This window comes from Tachysurus vachellii, chromosome 24 (genome assembly GCF_030014155.1).
Source record: "Tachysurus vachellii isolate PV-2020 chromosome 24, HZAU_Pvac_v1, whole genome shotgun sequence".
Taxonomy (NCBI): domain Eukaryota; kingdom Metazoa; phylum Chordata; class Actinopteri; order Siluriformes; family Bagridae; genus Tachysurus; species Tachysurus vachellii.
The window spans coordinates 10,576,353-10,604,345 of record NC_083483.1 but is presented as its reverse complement, the minus strand read 5'-3'; the positions used below and the strand labels follow the sequence as shown (position 1 = coordinate 10,604,345).

At 36.3% G+C, this 27,993-nt stretch overlaps 1 protein-coding gene across 3 annotated transcripts in view; it reads left to right on the top strand.

Annotated features, from left to right (window-relative positions):
* The window catches only part of evi5l (ecotropic viral integration site 5 like), a 33,742-nt gene extending 6,345 nt beyond the window's left edge, over positions 1 to 27,397 (top strand). Inside the window, exons 2-20 of one of the 3 annotated variants that reach the window (XM_060860364.1) lie at positions 4,575 to 4,962; positions 6,161 to 6,350; positions 6,833 to 7,057; positions 7,298 to 7,372; positions 7,520 to 7,645; positions 8,639 to 8,782; positions 9,267 to 9,356; positions 9,836 to 9,933; positions 10,255 to 10,315; positions 10,400 to 10,453; positions 10,774 to 10,806; positions 12,054 to 12,194; positions 15,986 to 16,102; positions 16,194 to 16,334; positions 17,884 to 18,039; positions 19,398 to 19,544; positions 21,510 to 21,605; positions 21,880 to 21,975; positions 25,217 to 27,397. In XM_060860364.1, the coding sequence (XP_060716347.1) occupies positions 4,721 to 4,962; positions 6,161 to 6,350; positions 6,833 to 7,057; positions 7,298 to 7,372; positions 7,520 to 7,645; positions 8,639 to 8,782; positions 9,267 to 9,356; positions 9,836 to 9,933; positions 10,255 to 10,315; positions 10,400 to 10,453; positions 10,774 to 10,806; positions 12,054 to 12,194; positions 15,986 to 16,102; positions 16,194 to 16,334; positions 17,884 to 18,039; positions 19,398 to 19,544; positions 21,510 to 21,605; positions 21,880 to 21,975; positions 25,217 to 25,531 (2,547 nt within the window). In that variant the 5' untranslated portion in view covers positions 4,575 to 4,720 and the 3' untranslated portion in view covers positions 25,532 to 27,397. Of the gene's footprint in view, positions 1 to 4,574; positions 4,963 to 6,160; positions 6,351 to 6,832; positions 7,058 to 7,297; positions 7,373 to 7,519; positions 7,646 to 8,638; positions 8,783 to 9,266; positions 9,357 to 9,835; positions 9,934 to 10,254; positions 10,316 to 10,399; positions 10,454 to 10,773; positions 10,807 to 12,053; positions 12,195 to 15,985; positions 16,103 to 16,193; positions 16,335 to 17,883; positions 18,040 to 19,397; positions 19,545 to 19,680; positions 19,965 to 21,509; positions 21,606 to 21,879; positions 21,976 to 25,216 lie in introns of those variants that run through there. The other 2 variants (XM_060860365.1, XM_060860366.1) reach the window with 2 other exon arrangements.
* Positions 27,398 to 27,993: the final 596 nt, after the last annotated feature.

Here is a 27,993-nt window from a genome sequence, read left to right as displayed (position 1 = left end):
CTTTTTTAAATATTTACCTCAGACATCTTTCATCTCCTTAGTGACTCCTCTGAGTCTCAGACAAAGTGTCTAATGTTATGAACACAGTAAAACAGTGTGAAACAGTATGACATTTTTCCTCAGGGCAGTTTGGCATCAAGATGACATCAAGCTTCCTGGGTGATGTTTTCACACCTATCCACTAGTCATGACTAATACATCATGCACTTTCTACATGTTTTATAAAATTGCTGAACAACAACTTGAAATTGTGTGTATTTCTCAGAATTTCTTAGAGCAAGTAAAGTTTGTTCTAAAAATTATTTATATTTGCTGAACACTGGTGCTACCATTTATTATCAATTAAAATAATAATCACCAACTTGTCCTCTGGTGCATAATGCAGATAGGAAACATGAGGCACGTTCTAAACATTTTAATGCAGTCTCTGCTCTCTGCCAATTTTTCCCTTGGGTTTAATTTTAGTTTTTCATTTTTGGTTTCAGCCAGGAAGTTTCATTTCTGGGTATTTAGGTTTTAAAACTCTGATGCCATGAGCTAAAGCTATGTTCTACCTTCAGATGAATTGATATATGGACAATTATTTAATTATCTGCTCATAAGTGCACTTAGTCCATCACGCATTACACTGTTTTGATATTCAGTGGCTCATCATAGTGTGTGAATGCCGGCCATTTATTTATGAAGGCCTTCAAATCTGTTTAGCTGTTGCGCAGCCTATTGAAGCTATTGTGCTCTAATGTAGTCAATGAGGAACATATGCTATTCAGACAAGACAGCCAAGCAATTAACCTCTTATTTGTGTGTGTGTGTGTGTGTATATATATGTGTGTGTGTGTGTGTGTGTGTGTGTGTGTGTGTGTGTGTGTGTGTGTGTGTGTGTGTGTGTGTGTAAGAGCAACATTCTTCACCAAGTTTATACACTTAGGGAATGAGCATTTATTTAGTAAATAAGGATAACAGAGAGAAGAGTGTTCCATTACTTAAACACATATACAGTGATCACCAGGCCCAGATCAGGCAGTGATGTCAGAGGCGGTGGTGGTGAATCATCCAAGAATGAGATCAGACATGCTGGCATGGATGATGTCATCGAACATGTCTGAATGGATGGTATGGGTTGGTGCTTGTGCTAACCAGTTTAATTATATACTGCGTACACACGAATTACGGATGTTACTGAATACTAATTCCTTATTCGAAATGAATACATAATGTGTGAAATAACGTTACAAATCTAGAAATCAGAGTGGTTTGAAGTACGCTGCTAGCTTATATATTGGGAACTAGATCCATAAAAAAAAACACCCCTGTGCACATCTGTAGTTGCAATGAACGAGTGATGGAAACCTGTGAGAGCTTGAATTCACCGACCATGCTGACAAAGCTGACACTTCTACCTCGGAGCTATTTTTTTCCCGTGTTTACAGTCTTTCACGGTACCATACGGTTCATTAAAACAAGCAAGCAAACAAAAAAAACCAAACAAACAGAAAAACAATATTTAGGCCACACCCACTCACCCCCATTTTCATCAGACCTACATCATTTTAAGCTAAATACAGTTACGGATATATGGAGCTCTAAACAGTGTGTTGTATTTTGTTTTGCTTTTCGGGTTAATGTGTTTTTCTGTTAATGTGTTTTTGCTGGTGGACATTACACGCTTTTTAAAAAGAAAGATGCAACAAATTACACACACAATGCCATTATTGTGAACAGAAACTGAGTAATGCATACACACACACACACAATCTGATTTATCCCCCGACCCCCTAAAGCTCTCTCCCACATGACAGCTTTCCCTCAGTCTCTCAGCTCTCTGTTTGTTGTTCTTTTTTCTCCATCCATTTCTTCACTCATTACCATTAAAAACATCAAATCAGCTGTATTTAGTTTCAAGGCTTTACTTGTTGACTTGAGTCCTCAGTGCCTTAAAAAATGCAAATCAAAACAAAAAATGTTTTAGTGTTTACCCTAATCAGCTTGTGAGAGTATTCTAACTTGAGAGGATCCCTTGAGAGGATTTTTAAGCTAAATGTCCACAAGATTTGTACACAATTATGTTTTTCAAACTAACACTGATTTCCCTTCTACGTTAGTAGTAGCTGTTAGCCTGGTAGCTTTGGTGCTTTTTTAAGACGTTTTTTGTTAGTGTACATTGATTGTTGACTAGAAGACTACAGTAGGTCTTACTAGATTATTCTAGACTTACATAAAAAACTCACCATTTATAGTTTTTCATATAGTTTTCCACCTGTTTCTATTGTACTTTGGTCTTACTATCTTCTGTAAACATAAGTTAAATGCTGTAATGTTATAGGGCCACCATTTTGTCAACTTTACCAGAAGGCTTGTAAATGTGGACTCTTCCTGGTATTAAATTGTTTATTAAAACGAAGAGAGATTTTGAAACTTAATAACATCAGAGAAGTATAAAAGATTTTAAAGCATATTTAGATTGATTAAAAAAAAGCTGAAATTTTCAAGTACAATCTAAAAAAAAAAAAAAATTGAAATAAATAAAAATTAGTTAGTAAGTCAGTAATAAAAAAAGATAGTTGAACTTGGTTGAGTGACTGGACTTTTGTGCCTTGTTGTCCTTTTGTGAGCTAAAACACTGCGCTGAGTCACTGTCTTTACATAACAAACATAGCTGCCTTTGGAGGACATACAAAAGCATGTAGCTTTCTTGTGGATTGACCTTAAGCATCCAAAGCTCTCTGTTGTGATACATTTACTGACCTTTCTGTACCAGTGTTCAGAATGCAGTGAAAACATATTTTGGTTTTGGAATGCTTGTGTAAATACGTGTTTGTTACTATAAGGACCGTTGTGTTTTTCCATGTTTATAATATAAGTAAAAGTAATCCAACCTGGTTTTGTAGACAACATGGATAATTTCAACCCAAAGTCTTTTTGTTTTCAGTTCGGGGAGATTAGATTCATGAGCTTGCTGATAGCTCTCTTGACTGGGGTGCTCTTTGTGGATGAATGCATGCCTTGTTTTAGCTGTGTGATTTCTCTGTTCAAACAGTTTTTGTGTCTTCAAGGGTTATTATAATTTTTTTTTTAAACCAAAACTTATGTTTATACTTATTGTAAGGCTGAAGCTACACTTTCCTTTGATCAGGACACATTTGCTAATACAGTGCTTCATACATAATGCAACACTGCAGCTGTGTGTGTGTGTGTGTGTGTGTGTGTGTGTGTGTCTAGATCAAGATAATATCTAGCTGCAACACATACATTTTGCATGTTGCCAATAAACAAATAAACTCATAATATGGGGTTAGGTTAAGTGTATATACTGTATATACATATATATGGATGGATGGCTTGGACAATTCCCTGCTGGAGCACTCGGGAGCATTTGTTTCTATTCTGTGCCATGTATCTTTATTTATCAGATCGATAGTCCCTTCGCTGCCTCTGCACACCTGTTCTCCATGTTTCATTAATCACTTCCCCTATTTATACCTGTTGTGTTGCATGTTTTTCGACAAGTCCTTGATGTAGTTGGGTGTCTCTTATTACTGTGGTTTTGTTTTAAGTTCCTGGGTTCTGTATATTGTTTTGTATTTATCTGCCTAGTTTATTCGCAGTGTTTCCAGTGTGTGTGTCAGTCTTGTAATGTTTAATAAAACACTTGTCTTTTGCTATCCCTGCATTTGGGTCTGGATTTTGCCCTTGCAAGGAGCACAACCTTTTTTGACAATAATTTCATAAGCAATGACTAATCACACTGCCTGCTACTAATCATACGTGCTTAATTCCTTATATAAAACAACAGTGTGCCATCAATACCATGTCATACTATTTTAATCTTTAACAGTTTCTACAATTAGTGTTATAAATTCGTCCTGTCATTTCTTCACCTTATATCAGCTATTAACAATTACCTTTACTAACACTGGAGACTTCTTCCATAAATTATTTATAAACATATTCTTTACAGAAACCCATCTTTAACCACATTATTGATTATACCTCTTTCTTTTTTGTTTTAATTACATCATGATTGCTAATTCATTTTATTATTAGAGGTCCATTATGTAGGTCTTCTACCATACAGATAAAAGTCAAAGTGAATGAGCTGTTACTATAGAAACGAAAACCTATTTAAGTCAGTGCATTAATATAAACTCATTATCTGAATTACGGCTGACGTTCTTGTCAGTGCTGCTGTCTAAAATTAATCTTTAATTCCTTTAAAATGGAAAACAATTGCAAGGGAAGACAAGAGGAATAATATAATAGACATAGGAAACCTATGACTGAAATATGTTCATTTAATAAGGTTGATCGAGTTTGTACTTCTACAAAAAATAGAAAATAATAAATATAAGATTTGACTTCTTCTTCTATCAAACACTTTGAATAACTTTCCACTATTATGTAAAAGAAAAAAAAGAAAAAAACACCTTTTTTTTACATTTTCTGTGAAATTCGTTCAATGAAGTTGCCGATATGAGCATTTCTGAGAGTTGAGCTACTTTCTGGGCTGGAAAATAAAGTTAAGCAAAGCTTGAAATTCAATCTTGACTTTCATTGACTCCCCTCTTCCTTTGCAGGCCCAACCCATCCTTGAACCCTAATTTTCCATAAAAGCTGACTGCTTCTTTCTCAGAATATAGAGAAAGTCCCAGCTGTGTCACCCCGTCATTTACTGACAGAGACTGAGCTTTGACCTGGACTCAGCACCTGGGCTTTGTCTGTCATGTCTAGCCCCAGCAGTAGTCCAGAGAGAGAGGGAGGGGTCTCAGGGTCAGTTCAGCTGGAAACCCTTGGCTCTCCAGCAGGTCAGGAGGCTGACCCGCTCTCTGTTGGCAGCCCTCTGCTGAGCCCAGACTCCAGTTCCCATGATGCTGCTCTATCTGCACCAGCAGTCTCGCCTGCTGACTCAGAGAATCTCAGTCCAGATGAACTGGAGCTGCTGGCTAAATTGGAAGAACAGAATAGGTACGTGGGCCACACACACACACACACACACACACACACACCCCTTAGATCAATTCCATTCTAAAGTATGTAAGATGACTTCTATTTCATTCTTTTGCATGCTTACACAAGGCTGTAAGCAAATTTAATACAAATGAGCATTCCCACCAAAGAGTTTGCAGAAGACAGATAGAGTCTTCATGCAAAACTTTTTCAAGCAGAAATATTTGACATTTATCATTCCCTACATGTGAAAATGGACCAGGATGCTTTCTAAAAATAAATTCCAGTCTAGCATTCACTATTCACTACAATTCACTATGATGTTTCTCAATCACAAGTATAATTATACCACTTTTAATTCTTCACCCTCAAACATGAAAAGGGATAGCACTATGAAAAATAAACATATACATTTTCAACAAACAAACACGTTGATGAAAAACAATGTTCATATATGTTTTTCACCATTTTCCCTCCCTAATTTGATAAACTTCTAATTCCCACCCACCAGCCAGTTCTCTCCACTCAGACAACTGTTAGTAAATTTTGAAGGTAAAGAAAGCCAGCTATATCCTTTTGAACGGCTGCTTATGCTGTATCACAGGGAAGAGTAACGCGCTCAGAGGAAAGCGCCGTCTGCCCTCTTACACATACATGAGCTCACAGATGCCCATAATTAGGCATCTAAGTAAAATTTCCTTGTCAATGCAGTAAATTATATTTATGGTTAAGGTCCACAGGGGATGTGGTAGCCTAGTGGTTAAAGTGCTGGACTGCCAATTGGAAGCTCATGAGTTTTTGAATCACAGGTCCACCAAGTTGCCATCGCTGGGCCCCTGAGCAAGGCCCTTGACCCTCAATTGCTCATTTGTATAAAATTAGCAAAAACAAAATTCACTCTGGATAAGGACATCTGCCAAATGCTGATATAAAATGTTGTCAAAGTATATTATAGACAGAAATATTATATAATATTATATAAATCTGGTCAAATTTTGATTTGCTTAATTTAGAGCAGAACCTGACTGTATGTTAAAACAGACTTTTAAAAGGATATTCACTTGATATAAGTCTACTTATATCAATTTCCCCTTATCCTAATCACTTAAACTCATGAATCTGTTTTTACACACCGGGGTCAGCAACATCATATCACGTTAAAAGATAAACGTTCTGTACCAAGGCTGAACTCGAGTTCTTCTCCACGTACTACTAGGCTCCTGGAGGCCGATTCCAAGTCCATGCGCTCTATGAGCGGCTCTCGCAGGAACAGCGGCTCCTCGCTGGTGTCCAGCTCTTCTGCCTCGTCCAACCTCTCGCACCTGGAGGAGGACACCTGGATCCTGTGGGGACGCATTGTTAACGAGTGGGATGAGTGGAGACGCAAGAAAGACAAATTACTCAAGGTGAGGACACATGGAGGAGGAGTGTCTCTTGTGCAAATTCACATGGATGTGAAGTGCAGTTGGCTATAACTGAATGATTTGTACCGAACTGTCGTATCTTTCTTTCCTAGGCTGAATACACACTTATTTACTCTGGATATTTGAATCCTGTAACATTTTCCTGATGTTCAATTTTGAGCAAAAGGCAGATGACAAGATAATAACGAATAGTTGCTCCAAAATCTTTCTGCTGCATTCATTCAACTCCATAGAAGAGAAAATGTGGCAGAAATTGCAGCAGAAACATTAACCTTTTACATTTCCAGGACCCAGTGGCAGGATTTACACTGCTACTCTTGTAACTCTGTTGCTTCTCCTGTTTAAAGTGGTTACTGAATAATTTATAGTCAATAAATTATTACTGAGTTATATGCTTTAAGATAGACTGACACTTGAGGTTAATAAAACATATTGACTCTATTCTTTCTCTTTTTGTCTTCTAGGAACTGATAAGGAAGGGGATCCCACATCACTTCCGGGCAATCGTGTGGCAGCTGCTGGGCAACGCCACAGACATGCCAGTGAAGAACCAATACTCAGAGCTGCTGAAGATGTCGTCACCCTGCGAGAAGCTCATTCGCAGGGACATCGCACGTACTTATCCTGAGCATGAGTTCTTCAAGGGGCAGGACAGCCTGGGTCAGGAGGTCCTCTTTAACGTCATGAAGGTGAAGGAAAGAGACGGTTTATGTTTAGAAAAGTATGAGTGACAATCATTGTGTTAATTATAATTAAAAGAAAAAATTATCATTGCTCAAATTACTGTTGGAAAATGTGCAGATTATATAAAACAGTATCATTCACTAGGGTGATAAGTGACAATTCATGCGTTTCTGCAATATCGTTTTCTACCAGATATTCAGATCTGTTTGTGTGTGTTTGTGTGTGCTTGTGTGTGTGTGTTGCAGGCATACTCCCTAGTGGATCGTGAGGTAGGATACTGTCAGGGCAGTGCTTTTATTGTTGGGCTACTTCTCATGCAGGTAAATCCAAATATAATCTCAACATTTTATACACAATTTCTTGATTAACCAGTGCATAAAATTACACTACACTACATTGAACGTCACACTGCATTATGTGTGTGTGTGTGTGTGTGTTTGTGTTTGTGTGTGTGTGTGTGTGTGTAGATGCCAGAGGAGGAGGCATTCTGCGTGTTTGTACGGCTGATGCAGGAGTACAGACTCAGAGAACTTTTTAAACCGAGTATGGCAGAGCTGGGCCTCTGCATATACCAGTTTGAATACCTGCTGCAGGTAAGAGATTATTATTTACAATAAGATTATTACATCTTAACATGATGTAGTTCTTAGTGATTGGGTAAAAAAAAAGGAAGGATGCATGAGAAACTGTTGATTGGGAAGAATGAGAGAAAAAGGATGTAAGGGAAGCAGAACTGAGTGAGAGAAAAAAGAGAGAGAGAGACTGAGAATATAAAAATTGATTGAATTGTTAATCCCCTGATTGCATATTTTTAGGTCTCAATTATGCAGCATTTAATATGTTTGACATAAACCATGACGCTAGTCCAATTTGAGGGAAGCGAGGACATCTCGCCAGTTAGCTACCTGAGTGCAGTACTGTGTTAAATTTAACCTCAAAGTAGTTATTTTCTCTAAGGATTCTTCAGGGTCTGCTAGATAGCAAAGTTTATTAATACTGGTTAAGCTTGCAAGCTTTAGGCTAAGCTTTATAGTAATTATGTCTGTTAGCAAGCTAGCTACCCATAAGCTAGTATACTTCTGTTGTCTAAATATTTAATTAGCTAAACCTTATTATCATCAGCTTCTGCTTTATTATTATTATTATTATTATTATTATTATTATTATTATTATTATTATTATGTATTTGTTCATTTTGTTACAAAAATTAATGAATTTCTGTATTTTTTTTAATTGGGTAAGTTTCCATCCAAAACTTACCCAATAAATTTTTAGGTCTTTTTACATTTATATGTTGTGAAATCAAATCATACAGTATACAAAAATAAACAGTGTCAGTTTTACACTAATTTAGTTTGAGTAAATGCGTCGATATACAGTATAAGTATTAGAATAATTGATGGGGACGAGAAAGAAAATGGCGGCGAGCCACCAGGTGGCAGCAGATAGTCAGTTTAACTGAACGCTTGGTGTCATACAAATTGCCATCTTGACAATCTTCTGGTCCTGTCTGTTTTTCTTTTTTCATCTTTGTCCCTTGTTTTTTTTATGTTATTTTAACAAATACAGTGTTTATTTTAACACAGGAGCAGCTTCCGGAGTTGAATGTGCATTTTCGCTCGCAAAGTTTTCACACCTCCATGTATGCATCATCATGGTTCCTGACACTCTTCCTCACCTTTCTTCCTCTGCCCATTGCCACACGTATTTTCGATATCTTCATGTATGAGGTACGGGTTTAAGTCTGTGTATGTATGGTTGAAAAACATTTGTGAAGGGTTAAGTCTGTGTAAAGGTTGTTTATAAAAGGATGTGTGATGGATTAAATCCTTGTATGTGTGGTAAGAGAGTGTGTGATGGGTTTAGTATGTGTAGGTGTGGTAAATGAAGTGTGTGTGATGGGTTAACTCTGTGTATGTGTGGTTAAAGGAAGTGTGTAAATGGTTAAGTCTGTGTAAAGGTTGTAAATGGTATAAAAGGAAGCATGAGTTGCGTTTGATGGGTAAGGTCTGTTTATGTGTGGTAAAAGAGTTGAACTGAAGTTGTGTGAACTGTTACCTTTGACAATTGAAGGCATAGCGATGCATGTGCGTGGGTGTGTGTGGGGGTGGGGGGTGGTGGTGCTCGATGACTACTTGCTTGAGAAAAGAGGTGTGAATATTTAAATGTGTTTCTAAATATTTGTCATTAAACACATACATGTTAACTTCTCAGGGTCTAGAGATTATATTTCGAGTAGGAATGGCTATTTTACAGTACAACCAGACCGACCTCATACAGCTGGACATGGAGGGCATGTCACAGGTTAGAAATCAACTCAGATTCATGTCTCTTACACACAGTTAGTAAAAATCTGCACATTTCAAATGGTTTTGAAATATAAAATATAAACATAAACTTGTTCTAATATCCACTTTCATAGTCGCTTTAAACTCCTCAAAAACACCCACTTATGACCACAAAATATTGATTTCTGAAGTAATGTTATTTCCATATAGCAGCATAACCTCAATGTTTCAGTTTAATTAAGGATTTTGTTTGTTGATTTAATGTCCAAATTATTCCTGTGGTTTTATTTACTTGGATCACTTCTTGATAACGTTTCTAATTTAACGAAGCTAATTTCCTTACATACTGTTGGGTGTTTTTAAATTCTAATTATATTTATATTTGTATATATCTCAGTTTATGTTCACAGTACGGCGCATGTTACATGTACACAAGCCAAACAGTACTAGAGCTTTAAAAGCTGTTATATATGTTGTGACTTTGTCGTCTCACAGCACTTTCAGAAGGTGATTCCTCACCAGTTTGACAGCTGCCCTGATAAACTCGTCCTTCGAGCTTATCAAATTAAATACAACCCCAAGAAGATGAAAAAGTAAGTTTGAGGAAAAACAGAGGAAAAGAATAAAAAAAAAAGCACAATATAAATTGAACAAAGCAAGAAAAATACATTACTTTACACATATTAGGCAGAAGATTGTATAATGTTAACCATTTACGTAACCTAAAATTACTTAATGGACACTTATGGACACTAATTATTTGTTAATTCTGATAATTAAAGAGCATTGTTATGAGTTTGGATTGGTTTTTAATTATTAAAGAAAACGACATGACAGATGCAGAAACTTTGGATATGTTGCACTTTGGAAGAAAGTCTTGCTCTGTTGAATAATGGACTGTTTGTTGATGATAGATTGGAAAAAGAGTATACCACCATCAAAAACAAAGAGATGGAGGAACAGATCGAAATAAAGGTGCGTAAAAGTATAAGGAATGCTAAGACACTAGAAAACCTGAAACTAATTTACGGAAAATGTTCTTTTTTGTTATTCAAACAGCGACTACGCACAGAGAACCGGCTGTTAAAGCAGAGGATTGAGACGCTGGAAAAGGTGAGAGCTTTTGTTTGCCTCTTTGAGCCCTGACCTGTTAGTGAGGTGTGTAATGGTGTGGTCTAAATCTCTGTAGTATTGACAAAAAAAAATGTTTTGTCACTGAGAATAGCAATAAGGGTTTTGCGTTGTAAAATCTTATTCATTTCTATCTTGTGTCTCTTCTACTTTCCTATTATCGGTATCTTGGTGTCTTATCTGTCCATGTCCCTGATTTCTATTCACCCTCAAATCCTATTTGCCTTATTTCCCCTGTCTATCTCTGTCTTCCTCACCTGTTTTTCTCTTCCACTCTTCTCTCCGCTTTTGTGGTGTTGTAGGAGAGTGCCGCACTGGCAGACAGGTTGATCCAGGTAAAGTACTGTCAATGTTAAATCTGCAACTAACTAACACCTCTATTTTATCATCATTTATTCATTTTCTCTCAGGGGCCCACAAGCTGCTTCCACCTGTTTAGTTATAATTAGGGGGGAAACTGTGTTATTTACAAAACGAAGCCAAAATGATTTCTTTGAAATCATGAAGCTCAGAGCTGTGTTATCAGGAACGTGTGCTTTGCTTCAGAATTAAACAAATTTTGAACTGAATGCTCGATTTTATAAATTAATTTAATGAAATAAATTGTCCAATAATACAAGATTATTTGAAGACTGTCACGAAAATTTTTTTTGTCAGTTAGGCTGCTGTTACATAGATCTTTCAACCTTGGCTAAGAAAAGAAAGAAAGAAAGAAAAGTCAACACATTAAAAAGAACCTTTGGGACACTGCTAATATAATTGTCTCAGTTGTTTTTTGTCCCATTTAAACAAATTAGTCAGTAAATGACGTGTCTTATTAATTCCCTCATGTCATTTAATTATTCTTTATTGAACAAGTACTGAATTTATTAATGGATTATCGTTATTACTGAGAATTAGATTATTACTCAGATGTATTACTGAGCTTTTTAACAGCACCTCAGTTTTTATACAGCAGTTGGAACTTCAAACAGAGTGAATTCAGTAAACGTTCCCAGGTACGGTTTGTGTGATGAGCTACAGACATACTAAATTTACCGGTAATTTCCGACACGCTGCCACATCAAGTGTTTTTTTTGCACTGTACATCTAACTCTCAGTCTGTTTCCTGTCTCTCTCTTTAAACCGTTTATACCACCTCTAACACCAACGCTCCCCCCAGAAAAGGTCTTGTGCATGAGAGTATGTCTGTTTTGTTGATCGATACTTTGTGTTTCTTCACTCATTGGCGCATGTATTTTATATGGCTGGAATAATGACAAAAATGTCTCTCATACGAGTTACATTAACATTGACATAAAAAAATTTTTTAAGCATCTGTGTTCTGCAGGCTTGCATGTTGAATGTGGAAACGCAGGGATGCATCAAGGTTTAATCTTAGGTCCACTAACATTTTTTGTTAACAAGTCTGCTGCACATTATGTAATGAACTAGATGTTACATTACAGTTCAACTTTTACTCTTGAATATGTCCCTAATGTTATTAGTAAAATGATCATGTAATTCCCGTTTCTCTTCTGCCAGCAGTGCTAGAAATTTCGAGGACAACATCTTAAAGAATTCCTTCTTCCTGATATTTCAGGGTCAGGTGACAAGAGCGCAGGAAGCGGAGGAGAATTATGTGATAAAACGTGAATTAGCAGTAGTGCGGCAACAGTGCACAACAGCCAGCGAGAGCCTGGAGAGAGCACAGGACACTATACGGGAATTGCAAACACACGCGGTAAGATTTATCCAGTGTTTGTGTTCTCACAGTGCTTTTTGGCTGTAGGTTGTCTCTGTAGACATCTTAAACAAGGAATCGTATTCAAAGATGTGTCACGTATGAAGTTGGATTTAATACAACATTCTGACTTGGACACGAATTTTGTGAATTAAACATATATATTACAAAATGTATTAATAATAGAGTAGACATTATTGGAGAAAGAATCTTTATCAAGATCTCTAGGACTGGTTTTCAGGTTTAAAATTCTGAATAAGTCTTAGGAGCTGCGTAACCAGAGTCTGACAGCATCCAACTTTCCATACTTAAATACTGACGTTTTGGGATTAAGTCACTATTTCTTTTTTCATCCACTCTGAATAAGCCTCAGCAATGCAGCTTTCTTTAGTTGGTTATCTGGGAGAAATAAACACAGATGAATATAACCTAGATGAATAGAATCCAAAATAATATATATCTGATTTATAAAACGCAGATGAATATAAAAACAGATTAATATAACTCAGATTAATATACCTCAGATTTATTTAATTAAGATTAATATACCTCAGATTAATATAACTCAGATTAATATAACTTAATATAAAATCAGATTACTATGATTTACAAATCAGTTTGTTTTGAGTCACTATTTTTATTCCTTTATTTCTGAGTGAAAACATCCGTTACACTTTTAATAACTGTTAAACAGTCACATATGTCATCAGATTACAACGTAGGCTCGGGCTGGTAGAGTCTTCACTGGTTAAGTAACGATTTCCTACAAGAGGAAATTTCCTACAAGAGGAAGGTTTCACACGGATCATGACAGTCACAGTAATCATGGACATGAAGGTGTGCTGTTAGAGGAAAATAAAAAGATGGGCTAGACATGAAGCTGTGGTGCAACCACCTGGTTTATTTTTACCACCACATCAAAAGAGTTTTATTTCTCTAATACCACAGCAGATTGCCAACACGAACATATTTTAATAGATTAATGACGTATACATTTTCTTAATGACCTTAACGCCTGTTATCATCTTTTTTATTGTTACAAAAAATAGAGCTTGTTATGTGCATGGGGGCGCTATTCAGTAAGAATTTACCCTTGAGTTCAACATTGTGAGTGGATAAACTTTTACTTGTTATTCACTTGTCTAATATTTATATTTCTTTTTATTTTATGCATTTAAAAAAAATTTGTAAACCATGTCTACTCTCATCAATACCCTCTTCTTCTTCTTCTTCTTCTTCTTCTTTTATTTCCCAAATGAAATAGTCTAATGGAGCTTTATGTTAATGTGCATGTTCAAATCTGGACTGATCAGGCTGCACACTTCACTGCATTTCCACAGTATGATCAAATCTGAAGCTCTTACTCAAACCTGCTACAGAGAATGTTGAGTAGACACGTTATAAAGAACATACATTGTTAGCTTGTTTTTTTTGTTTGAGCATTATACAGTAAGTATAGTACAGCTGTAAGAGAAGAAGCAGATTATAGAAATGATGTAAGTAAGAAGTCTAATATGTGTAAAATGTCTAGATATGGCATTTTATACACTTATATATCAATGCCTGTCCATCACTAGTGCTGATGTGGATAGCATTTATGCCACCTAAAAAAAAAATTGTTATATTTATATTAATATTTCTGGCATTTGGCAGACGTTCTTATACAGAGTGACTTACAATTTATCTTATTTTCTACAAGTGAGCATTTGATGGTTAAAGACCTTGCTCAGAGCCCAAGCAGTGGCAGCTTGGTGGACCTGGGATTCAAGCTCACAACCTTCTTATAATCAGTAGTCCAACACCATAACTACTGAGCTACCACATCCCGGAAAATGGTTATGTTTTTGTAAAATAACTAAAGTAAAATACTCTCTGATTAGAAAGTACTTAGAAATAGGTGTACCTGAAAAATATATTTATGTATATTATATGTTATCCTTCTTACAGAAAAAGGCGAGTCTGGGTCACCCAAATTCAGCTCATGTATTTGTCTCATGGCTGATACTAACCTACTAAGATACTATTTATTGTTAGTTGCAGTCTTATCATGATAGCTTCGCTGAACAAGTGCCTTTAACAGAGCACTCATTTACACTCTCATTTACAATCAGAGAGTAAATGATTAATAATTTCCTAAATACACAAATGTAGACCTGATCTTGATGGAGACCTACAGTAATCTGTATTAACTATTATTATGAAATGTTAACACACAATGAATAATTCTTTTACGTGTGAAAGTAGGATAAAGCTTCAATTTCCTCTCTGCTAAAGGCCAATGTTTTTCAGTGTATATTCGATCTAAATCGGGTTCATCGTGGGTTTTCACTCTGAGCAAAAGGGGGTTGCAGTGGTTAGGATGAAATGGCATCTGTTTAGTGCCATGTGTGCAGCGCTGTTCTGTCAGACCCCTGTCAGACACTGACTTAATCTTTTCTGACAAATCACTTTTGTATGGACTTTCATTGATGTCGCATGTTTGGAGGCGGGGGTTTGTTTCTTGCCGCATACACGTTTATTCCAATAACACTGTGGAACTGCTAAACATTTGACACTGTACTGACAAGCATGTCTACACACACACCAGCAGAGCATGTGTGTGTGAGAAAGAGAGAGATGACTGAAAGTAGTATGGTGTAGTGAGAGGAAAAGATGGAGGGATGCTAAGAATGAGAAGTCAAGCTCCGAGAGAACATGTTGTATGCACTAGGCCACAGCTTTCCCACTAGGCCACAGCATTTAAGCAAGCACAGTGTAACTGCACACACAAACACACAAACACACAAAAACACTGAAACAAGCAGTGCTGATCATGCAAGTGCTAAGGGAGACAAACAGGTCTATGTAACTAGGGGTCTGGTTTATAAAAAAATCAGATAGATATCTTCACATGATCTTCACATTGCCATTCGAAAATCAGGCTCTTGCACATAGAGCTGCAGTTTCTTGCAGTTGATTAGGGTTGGACTTTCTAGAGCCACTGTTTTATGTATAACTGTCATTAAAGGAGATTAAACTAATAATTATCAGTGTCGTGAACAAAGAGATAAAAAGGCAAATATCTGAGTACTTGATAACCACTTAATAAAATTTTGCTAATAGATTTGCTTGCCTTACAACAGAAAAAAAGCTTGCAGCATAAAGATAAAGATAGTGTGTGTTTGTTTGGAGTGTCCCAAACAAAGACAAGGGGTGCCAATACTTTTGTAGCAACATGAAAATACATTGAAGGTTGAAGTGGCGTAATTCACAAAAATAAATATGTAAATACTATATTGCGCATCTGTATGTTTATTCAGTTTTCTGATCAGAAAGTTATATGAAAAAATGACAAGAGCTTCAGTTAATGATCAGATCAAACTTCAGAGTAAGGAAACAGTGTGACCCGAGTGGAATTGTTGCTCCTACAGTAACTCCTGTGTAACTCCACACGGCACAGTCATTACAGCTTATAAAGAATAAAGTGAAAAAAGAAAAGCAGCATTTCTGTGTGCAGAACCACCACGTTGTTGATTGAGGTCAGAGGAGAATAGCTAAATTGTTCAAGCCGAGAAGAAAATTTACTGTAGTGGACAGTAAACCATCATCACCTAGCAAAATTAGATCCTGAAGCCTTCTCTTTTTAAAGAGACAGACCTTCCAGAGAAATGTGTTGTGAATAGGGTAATAATACAGACAGGATTAATGTGCCATTGTTCACATGTAAAACTGAATCACTGTAATTAAAGATGAACTATTAGCCAGACTCTAGGATTAGCATGTCAACGTGTCTCACTCTTTCTCTTCTCTAGTATACAGAGCAGTTTGTTAACGGGCTGCAGGCTCAGCTCGAGCAGTCTCGCCTTCAGGAAGCAGAGCTCCTCAGTGCACTAAAGGAGATGCAGGACAAAGTGCTGGATCTCGAGAAGGTCAGTACCTGTGTATGTGTGTGTATACTCGATCACAGAATATGTCTGATTGTTTAGTGTGTGCTGACATGTTGAGTGTGTGTGTGTTTAGAGGAGCAGTTCACTGCCTGACGAGACGAACGTAGCGCAGCTTCAAGAGGAGCTGAAACAGGTCAAGCTAAGAGAGTTGGAGATGCTGCACTCCTTCAAAGAGATGCAGGATGTTGTCACTGAACTCAACCAGCACTGGCAGGTAGCATAGCTTTAAATGGGCTATGAAGATCCCTTAGGAAGCGTTCCATTGTAAAAACCTTTTGAAGGAAATTTTCATGGAATGGTGATGGTGTACTTGGGCTATAGTTCTATAAAGATTTGTACTTCCTGTCTTAAATCAGGGACTGTTAGATTGGAACATGCTGTTATTAGATAGCAAGTGATTACTAATGAACAAAGTAAAGCACATTAACTTTTGTTTAATGTTCACTATTTTGTCCCTTTGGTACAGTTCGGGTCAAATCGGATAAAATAAACTGATTTATTAACTTAAAATAAACACAAAACAAGGACGCAGACAATACCAGACATGATAAAAGACTTGACACAAGACAAGGATTCTACGCCGCCATAGGCAACACGGCACGGCTAAATACACATGACAATTAGACATCCGGAACAGGTGTGCAGAGTCGGGGAGGAAGAGACAGAGGCGGGGCAGACACGTGACACAGAACAGAACAAACAAATGCACATGGCTAGAGTCCCGGCTGGATCCTGACACAAATTAACCAAGGACATTATCGGGATTTTAAAAGTACCACAGGAATAAAAAAAGTACACAAAAGTTCTTTATTCGTATTGTCTTTATCTCAAAACCAAACCATATAGATAACACTTGCGATTCATGTTTGCAATTACTAGATCACATTTAACAATGAAAGTGAATTTGGTTTTTGTGATAAAGTTATAATGCGTGTACCAAAGTACAATATACTGTAATAAAGACCTCGGTGCCGTTAATATAGGAAAGACCTATGAAACAGCCTATGAAATACAGCTCTCAAAAATGTATCTAAAAATGCAGATGATTTATAACAAATGCAAAACACTTTTAACAAAAATATAAAATGGGTCAGTTTGATCTGAACACCACACAAGAGACACGATCAATAATGAGAACACATAAGGTGACCGTGAGAAGACAGAAGGAAGCAACCTTGAGAGGAACAAGATGATGGCAGCATCCTGTTGTGGGGGTGTTTTAGTGGAAAAGCAACTGGTACACAGAAAATAAATAGCTACATGAAGAAATAAGATCATCTAGAAATTTATGCAGGTCATGGCTGGGTCTTTCATCAGCACCGTCTTACTAAAGTGACCAGCTCATATGCCTGATCTGAATCATGTCAAAAATTTGTAGACTGAATTGAAAAAGTTTGTCAAAGCAAGGAGTCACAAACACAAACGTGTATGAATCATTTCAGTATGGATCAAATCTGAAATGAAAATGAATCACAAATACTCATGAGGGCTAAACTCCTAATGACAAATCAGTCAAACAAGAAATGATGCATTTGTTAGGTAAATGATTTCCAGCATAACCCACAAAGCCAGTAGTTTTAATGTAATTACTACACATCATAACGCACATCTGTTTTAGAAAAAGATTATGACTAAACAATAGAGGATGCAGTTCTGCATAATTCTGTCCAATTCTGTGGAATCAAGTCTCACACATGCTAAATTTTGTTTACTGCTAAAAATGATTTCCTCTGTCTGTGTCTCTGTTGCTGTCTCTGTCCCAGCACTACACATCACGTGGTGGCCATTGGAAAGAGTCTCCTAAGAAAAATGCCCTGAATGAAATGCAGGACAAACTGATGAGCATGAGACTGAGAGAGGCTCACACACAGGCTGAGGTCAAAGAGGTCAAACTTAAAAACCTGCAGCTGGAGAGCCAGGTTAGACACACATACACACGCACACACACACACAGTTGTCATAGTATCATTGTGAGGACTTTTATTTACATAATTATTCACAAACTAGCCGAGCGATCTTGTAAACAATTGTAATGTATTCATTATTCAGTTCAACATAGGAATTACACCACTTTTTATATGCAGTCTCCCTTTTTAAGGCACAGGAAGTACTCAGACATACTAAAATAATCATTAATTAAATTGTCATTTTTAATACATGGTTGCAAATCCATAGCAGATAATGACAGCATATTTATCAGCAGATGCTGGGTTTCTTACCTGGTGAGCTCTTCCACACCTTTACTGCAGCTGTCTTCAGTTCCTGCTTGTTCCTGAGGACCTTTGCCTTTAGTTTTGCTTTCCGAAATTGAAATATGTGCTCAAATGAATTCAGGACAGGTGATTGACTTGACCAATACAGAACATTGAACTTCATTGTCTTACAAAATTCTTTGGTTGCTTTCAACCTATGCTTCAGGTCATGGTCCATCTGCACTGTGAAGCACTGTTAAATTTTTTAAATTGCTTTTCCCAGAAAGGAACCAGTTTCTCTGGCAGCCTACACCTCAAGTGATATACCTCAGATTATGAGCAGTTGCATCCCTTCTCCATACTGTTCCCTTTATTCTGGTACAGGATGATCTTTATCTCATCAGACCCTTTTTCCCTTGCAAAAAAGGGTCCATACCCTTGGCTTTCATTTTTAGATGTATTTTGGCTAAATGATCTAATCTGGTCTTTTGTTTTTTTAGGCTTACTAATGATCTTGTGATAAACCTTCTGTATTTACGTTAGTGAAGACATCCTGATTGTTGACTATGACACATATTTTCTTCTGGAAGGTTCTTGATACAGCAAACTGTTGAAAGGGGGTTTTCTTTACCAGTTGTTCCTGAGAATTTAATTTAAGAAGTTGACTTAGGGCAAAGGATCAGCTGAGAAATGCATTTTGACCTCATACTCATTGTTTAATCTTGTTATATAAACATAGTATTTCGTATCAATATCTACATTTTTATAGATCTCACTGTATCTAATCTTTAGGTCAATTTCAGCTCATTTCCTCTTGTCATTTTTAGATGAATATATGCTTTCCTTACACCACTGATAAAAATTATTATAAAGGAAACAGAGCAAATCAGGAAATTTTATTATTATTTTCATATGAAAATTATAATGTTGCAAGAAACAAAGTCTAATACTAAATAAATTCATAAGATTTATAGAATAAAATTATATTATATTATTATTATTATTAATTGGTGGCATCTAAAGTGTAAATAAAGAAGTCGATGTCCGTGATGATTCATGATTATTGTGTGTTTTTTCTGGTGTAGAATCAAATCTACAGCAAAGCAATGACCCGTCACGAGCAGGAGAGCGCCGCCCTGCAGGAGAGACTACAGAACGCTTTATCACACAACAAGAGTCTGCAGAGTCAGCTCAGCGAAATGAAGAGGAAACAGGCTGAGTCAGATTGCAAGGTACTCTATGTGTATTTTTCACACACTTAGGCATTCACATGTCTCACGTGTCCGTGTTTTTTTTGTCTCCTTTCTTGCTTTTTGATGTATTCATTTTATTTTTATGATCATTTTATCATTATTGTTGTTTTTTCAGCTTCATTCCATTATAATGAATTCATTTGATGCCATTCTACACCACTCTTACTACTCATTTGGTCACTATCTGATTGTGATCCCTCAAGTAAACACAACTGAAATATAAACAAAAATATGAAATATATTAAAATATGTGTGAATGATATTTACTGTGTGAATGTGAATCTGGTTGGTACGATGTCTCAACAACACTGTATATTTTACTGCATTGCATTTCAAAGTTGTATTATACCACACAAAGTCTAGTATTATTATTAAAAAGTGTTAAAATCACACCATGAGTTTTTTTTCCTGTCACAAAGTAATGTCACATAATGTTCTGAACATGTGTACATAATAATAAATGGTTATACTGTTAGTCAGAAACTAGATTTTCTTCCATGTTAAATGTCTAACTGATATAAACTAATATACTGTGTGTATATATATATATATATATATATATATATATATATATATATATATATATATATATATATATATATATATATATTCACTCACCTATGGTAATGTCATGGAACGCTAACATCAGAGTAAAAGAGGAGTGATGCTATATGATATGTATTAAAACTTTCAATAAGCACCGTGGAACTCAAAAACCAGCTCAGCAGTTCTGACAGAGGCAAAATTAAATCTTCAATTCAATTTATTTGTATAGCGCTTTTAACAATGGACATTGTCTCAAAGCAGCTTTACAGAAATAAAGAAATACAGAATAAAAACGATAAAGTTTAAAATGAATAAATTAATGAGCAAGCTTAAAGCAACGGTGGCAAGGAAAAGGAAGAAACCTTGAGAGGAACCGGACTCGGAAGTGAACCACATCCTCATTTAAATAATGTAAATAATGTCCTTCTACAACAGTTTATACTTGAGTGGAATTTTGCAACCAAGAGCTCCTGAGGAACTAACAGGTCAGTTCGTTATAGACGTAACAATAATTCCTTCCTGCCTAAATCCATGGTTTGTATGAACAAAGCTGCTCTCAGAGGACTGAGAACGATTTCTCAGAAAAAAAGAGAACAAAAAGCGATAAGATGAACTAACTTGTCTTGTAGTATCACATACCTTCCGTTAATAAATTCAAAATGCATAGTAATGGAATAGTAGGATTAAACCTTTGCTGTTATGAGAAAGTAATCAGCTTCAGGTGGGAACATTTACACCAAGCTGCATCACACAATGCCAAACACCACCACGTTGATTATTTTGCTATGCAGCACAACCCCAAGTCAGTATCAGTACCACCTCCATAACAGATCCGTGTCAGACATGACTGTGGATTATACATAGTTACTATAAACTACCATATTCAAGTAACTATAATAATATCAAGGTCAAACTACATATTTGTTCTGTTATTTTTACTGTAGTTACTCTGTAATTCATAATAATCCCTCAGTTCTATGCTATAACCAAGTGATTATAACTAATATTGCTGTTGAATTGAGTTCAAGTGAAACTGTCTGTACATTATCTGTTAAATAAAGATTATTCACACCATAATGTGTAATGTATAATGGCTTAACGTATACTAAGCATTAATTCTGCAAATTTAAAATCATAGTAAACTATTTGGAATATTCATAATGGAGCACAGCGTACAGTTAGTCACAGAGAATGAGCAAATGCTTGAACATGATTTTATAAAGCAAGGATAAGAAAAGGTCAGTTGGTGAGTGTGTGTGTTGAGTGTGTGTGAGAGAGAGTGTATTATTCTGTCTTAAAAATAAAAAAAACTCATGAAATGAATAAATGACTGCTGTATGACCTCTCTCTCACCTCTGTTTTTACCCTTTTTTCTTTATCTCTCACTCTCTGTTTCAGAGTAAAGAGGAGGTGATGGCGGTGCGTCTCAGAGAGGCAGACAGCATGGCAGCCATGGCTGAACTCCGGCAGAAAATAGCTGAGCTAGAATTGCAAGTATGTGTGTGTGCGTGTGTGTTTGTGTGTGCAAGCGTGTGTTTGTGAGAGTGTGTGAAACAGAGCATGTCTACAGAGTATTATACAGTATGTCTGTTATATTTTGAAGTGCATTTGTGTGTGTGTGTGTGTGTGTGTGTGTAGGTGATTGTACAGTCTCTGAAATACATTTAATGTTATTTTGTATGTGTGATATATATGTAAATGCGGTGTGTGTGCGTGTCCGTGTGTGCGTGTGTGTGTTTGTGCCCTTTTGTTGTGTGTCGTCGTGTAGAAAGAGGAAGGGTTGATACAAGGTCAGCTGAATCATTCTGACTCCAGACAGTACATTGATCAATTGAGGGAACAGATTGCTGAACTCAAGAATGAGGTGAGGCTCACACACACACACACACACACAGTATTTACATATTATGTATGGAAATAACTAGCATGCATAAGTATTGCTAAATTCCACCTACAATTTCATGAAAAAGTATTTGCTCCTTCTTGATTTGCATAACAAAACTGCATGGTTTTAGATGTAAATCAAATTAAATAAAACAATTTCTGTATAGACCAAGCTATATAGGTTTATCGAACAAGCTTTAAAATTAAGAGAAAAAAATTAATTTCTAAGTAATTAAAAAAAAAATAATAACTATTTGCCGTCTTCGTGATTTTCTCTGTATATTAGTTACACAATTATGCAATAACATAGAAACACCAGAAACACCTAATCATTTTTACTAGGAGCTAGTCTGTTAGGAAAAGCATTTATCGTTTTGTTGTTTTATGTTCTCCTTCTAATATTTAATTTTGTCTGAAGCACTGTAAAAAAAAAAATTCGTCACAGATCTGGAGCAGCAAAAGTTTTTTTCACAGAAATCTAAATTTTGTACAGGATATGCAAATGATGTGTTAATAACCTTAGTTTATTGCCAGTTAGAATGTTAGTCATTTCTAGGCTTTAGCTTGATGGTTATTCTGGGATCCGCAAAATAGGGTAAAATCAACCAAACCACTTATCAATCTGGAAACTCTACATCTGAGAAATAGAGTAGTAAAATAGCATCAAAAGCCACTGTACCAACCACACAACCCTAATTCTCCCATATGCCTAATGTGCCATATACACACAGAGGCACGCAGGGGGAGCTTTGATGTGTGTGCGTGTGTGTGTGTGACGCTGATGAGCTGTTTTACCCGCACACACAAAATAGTCTTTATATGTGCACTGCTTGCTCATCCAGAGAAGAGCCTTTCGTGACTGAGGGTGTGAGAGTATGTTGACATTCTCCATTTTCTTTTTCTCTGTCACTCCTTTTTTGCACTGCTCTCACTACTGGTACTCATCATCTTCCCTTTGGTTGGTTTTACCACACACCACTCTCGCAGTTTTTATTTCACTCACATTCTTTGAGCCCTAAGGCCAGTGTTTACATACAAATTTAAGCATGAGGAAATTGGGTGAAGTTGAGCTGCCATGGAATACAAAAATATCACAATTGTAATTTTTTAAATTATGGGCATGATCAAAAATATCCTTTATATATGAAATAAAATTAGAGACACACATTTCTTTTAATATATAGTTATTGTTTAAATATAGTTTAAATTGAAATTAAAAGTGTTATTTCTGTTGCTTATTTCTATAAGCTTGTTTGGTGGTTATAGTTTATTAATTATTATAAATATTTTAGAAAAAGATTCCTTATTTAAAATGATCATTTTTGAAAAATATTCATATTTAGTTCTTGGTTGATTTTCATTTCATAGTAGGTAAATCTCGGTGGCCTGTTTTGTGCAGGTAGTTCACTGACTTTTGCTTTGTGGTTTTCTCTGAAAGCTCAGTGAGGAAGTGAGAGGCGGAGTCTTCACCGATTGTTATCACAAGAAGCTTTTTCATTGGTTTACCACTGCTCCGCCCCCGTTCACAGATTGCCAGAGCGCTACTTGGGAATTCCATGACAACATGTCTGAGATTTTTTTTTTTTTTTGGCTCCCTACCTGTCACTCTCTCATGCAAAGTTCAGTGAGTCAAATTATGAGAAATGAAATGAGACATAAAACTGTGGTCCGCTTCAGTCACGCAAGGAAATCCTCAGACTACGCTTTTCACACACACTCAGAATACATGCGCACACTTGAGCACTTAACATGTCACATGCAGAGATAGGTGTATGCTAAACAAATGTTGCTTCAGAGTGATTTAAGTATAGCGTTGATTAATTAATAAACAAGATCACATCTACACCATAGCCTCAATCCCATCAGGACATTCTCATTTACCCAGAAGCAAATGAAACCACTTCATCTAAACCAGCATGTGCATTTAGAGGTCTGTGGATGTTTCTATGCTATTATCAACAAAGCACTAAACTAAATTCCTCATTCATAACACACATTATTAAACCATGTGTATCGAACCAGTGCAAACCAGAACTGAACACACACAGTTACAGAACATCACAGCTGCAGAAAGGGAAATGTAAAAAAAAATGCCTGAATGAACTTTCTGTTCCATGATATATGTTTCCCAGCCATTCAACCATAATAATAATAATAATAATAATAATAATAATCATCATAAGAATAATAATAAACTCTTACATCAGCCTATGGACTAGTTTAAAGCTAACTTTAGGAACACAAACACTTTTCGGCGTCGTATGAAAGTAGAAAAATTGCACTTTGTTGTGTTATCAATTTAGTGTGCAGTGCTAATACATTGGTGTAACAGAGGACAATATGAAATGGCAATTTTACCATAAGAACAAACAACAATCTGTCTTGTCAAAGAATACTTTGTTAGATAACACATAGAAACAGAGCGACATACACAATTGATTTAGGTTAACTTGCAGTACGTTTAATTTTAGCTGATAGCAGAGCAACCACACTGCTACGTGACTGGCCTACATTGTATTCATCCAGCTGTCCATCTATCCGTTCTATACACCGCTTACAGAATGGCAGGACACAATCATACACACTCACACACACAACGGACAATTTAAAGATGTAAGAATATTGCTTGTTAAAACAAAAGGTACAGTACACACACCCATACACACACACACACACACACACACACAGAACAAGAAAGAAAGATGTAAGAATATTGCTTGTTAATGAAGATAAATTAAATAACTAAATTTAGTTACTTAATTTGGAAGTAGACAAACTTTATTTATGGGTGATGGATGTTTAAAAATAGCTAACCTGTGTATGATAAAGGTTAAAAAAATCAGGTTGAGCAGTTGATGGATTCTTCCTCACAACCGTTAGCCTGGGCTGTGGATTTTGCTCCTGAACTTTCACCAGTTATTTTGAGAGGTGTACTGTCCTTGAAAAAATGTGTGAAACGTAGCTTCTGTGAGGGAGACGTGCCAAATCCAGACAAAATATCCATTTATTGTTTATTAACACATTACTTTAACTTGAAATCTTTCAACAGAAAACACGATTTGTTTATGATGTATTAAAACAACACAAGCTATCATTGCCACTGGTGTTGAAGTGGCCAAGCTTCTCCCCTCCTTCCCCTGTTAACTCCACCCATATGGTTTAAATACCGTTCTTGTGTTCTAAGCATTTTTTCCTTTATAACACTAAGCTTTTCATTTTAGATAAGGCAGCTACGTGGTCAGCCCTCCAAATTTCAGAACTCCGGAAGTGGAGCCTATCAGGACCTGTGTCTGGCGAGCCCAGGTTCTGCAGAGGGAGACTACCTGAGTTCAGACGATGATCTTCTGCAGAGCCCACTGCCTGGCACAGCGCTGTATCCGCACCACACCTCCACCAATCTGGACAGCGAGAGCAGCACTGAGAGTGACGGAGATGAGAGAAACGAACCCCACTCCACCCTTCCATGTCAGGACACCACACCCACCCAGCAGCAGCTTTATCCAGATATGGTGTACAATGAGGCCCCTGAAAACTAAAGTGGGAGGAGGGTGGTATTGGGGTGGTGCAGAGAGGTCAGAAGTGCAAAAGAACTAAATCATGGGGAGGAGAAACTCGGTGCACACCCATGAAGATGAGTGATGAAAATGAATACACACACGTGCACAGATGCTGACACACTCCTCTATGAAAAGAGCTGACGGGCATAACTCTCGTTTGAGTCCAGGCATGTACATACAGAGAGGTCAACCTTCCTTTCCTTCATGTGTCCCCGTTCTTCCATCTCTCCTCCTTTCCCTAAGTAAAGGTCAAACCTGGTTCTGAAACTTCTACTAACACCCAGCATCAGCTTTAGACACACACTTACATAAATGCACACAAACACATTTCTAGGGCCCTAGTTCACAAATGGAGAAACTAAAGTAACACATTCTACTGTTAATGCAGTAACTCAGGCAGTAAGAGAGGCATGATAGTGAAAAGGGTTTGCATGTGTGTTAATACAATATTAGAAGGGTCATTTTTGTTTTTTAAGCAGGTTTGTGCAGTGGTGTTTTCATAGTCTCATGAAGCATCATTAGTCTTCTTGAGCTGTTACAGCTATGATGTGTAAATGATACTTCAGTTTGCTGATCAACATGTTTGAGATTTCTTCTTACAAAACGATTCAGTGTAGTATATATTTATTTTGTAGCTAGGAGAAGATACGATATATCGATGCATTTACAGTAAACATCCACTGCCAAGTGGCTTTTTTACATTTTTTAAATAAAGTCAGTAAGCTAGTTTCTTGAGATCTGTGGAAAAGAGAGATGATAATCTAAAATTGTGATTGAAAATACCACTGCATATGTACATTTAGGAAAAAAGACCAGGCAAAATAAGGAAAAAATATTATTATGTTTACGTGTAACCATTAATTTAAAAAAAAAAATACGGCCCTTTCTGTTATCACTACCATGAATTAGCTTCAGATTTATCCGTCCGTCATTCTTTTTACTGAATTGACACCACAATGAATCTGTAGCATCAGTTATCGTGGAGATGGACGATACGAATCACTAGATATCCTGAGGGGAGAGTGCAGCAGAGAGGCTGAATGGTGAATCCACAATACAAACCTCTGACAGAGAAATATTGGGAGCCTCATCGAGTCAAAAAAGGTCAGGAGCATTATATACGCTGCACACAGTCTTGTCTGAACAGCAGTTCTCTATCCACAGGAGCGCATTTTTGACATATCTTGAAACACACACCAATCACTTTATAAGAAGGAAGGGAAAATACAGACAGAAGTTTGACATACACACATTTGTTGTATGTTAGTATGTTAATAGATGTTAATATAAGCATAGGTCAAAAATACTAAATTATCTACTGTAGCTAATCTGTGTTTGTATGTGTCTCCGTGCAAAAAAAGAAAAAAAAAAAAACAAGGAATTTTTGGATGGTAAAAGTTAATTTCTTTATTGAAAAAGAACACAAAGCTACAAAAACAATATCTCAAACTTGCCAAATTTGGCATTATGTTTTTTTTGTTTTTGTTTTTTTGTTTATACATATATTGAAAACAACATCAATATAATTTATGGTCCTTGATTTTTTTTCTCATGTGTGCCAAATTGTAAAAAAAAACAAAAAAAAACATTTAGCTGAAATAAGAACATTTCTAACACATGCTGCTAGTATTTTTTTTTTTTAAGATATTCCTTTTGTTTTCATATATGCACATTTTCTAACAGTCCTAATCCCATGTAGTGTCAGTGTGCTAATGCACACTATGTAAATACTTGAGGATTACTTGAATTTCATGTTTTATATATGATATATAATGTTCCATGGGACAGTCCAGTCATTTTCCCTCCTTTAGTGTAAAATCTGTTAAATAAACTGGTCAACATTCATTTTTGGATTTGGCACCAAATACTGCTACCAGTGAATATAATGTGTAAATTCCACTGTGCTTTCTTTGACCACATTTCAGAAGATTTAAAAAAAAAATATATTGAATTCAATGATATGATTTGTTAGTAAAAGTATCTTGTTATTTGTTTTAAGTACACGTCTCTTTTTACCTTGGTTGCGTGAAACAGGACCACGGTGACTATGTTCCTCATCGTGCTGACACTTCGTGTGGCATTCTCTTCTTCATTCTTCTCATCATTGCTCAAATAGATTTTATAGGAATTTCTCTTGACGGTACATTTATCTGTAAATTCACCTGATTTCAGCATTGCCTTATTCAGTTTTTCAAATATGTTTTTATGTACTAGACACACACCATGCTCAGCTTTGAACCAGATTTGTGGTAGGGTGAATAATTAAGGACAGATGCCTAAAAAGGTTAAAAAAATCTCTAAATCTGTAAACAAACTTTTTTTTTTTTTAACGTATATATGTATGGTACATTACAGAGAGTACTGTGAGAGATGGATTTGATGTATACTGTATAAAGAAAATGAACAATTAAGCCTGTTGTTGAAGAGCAGCATGTCTGTGT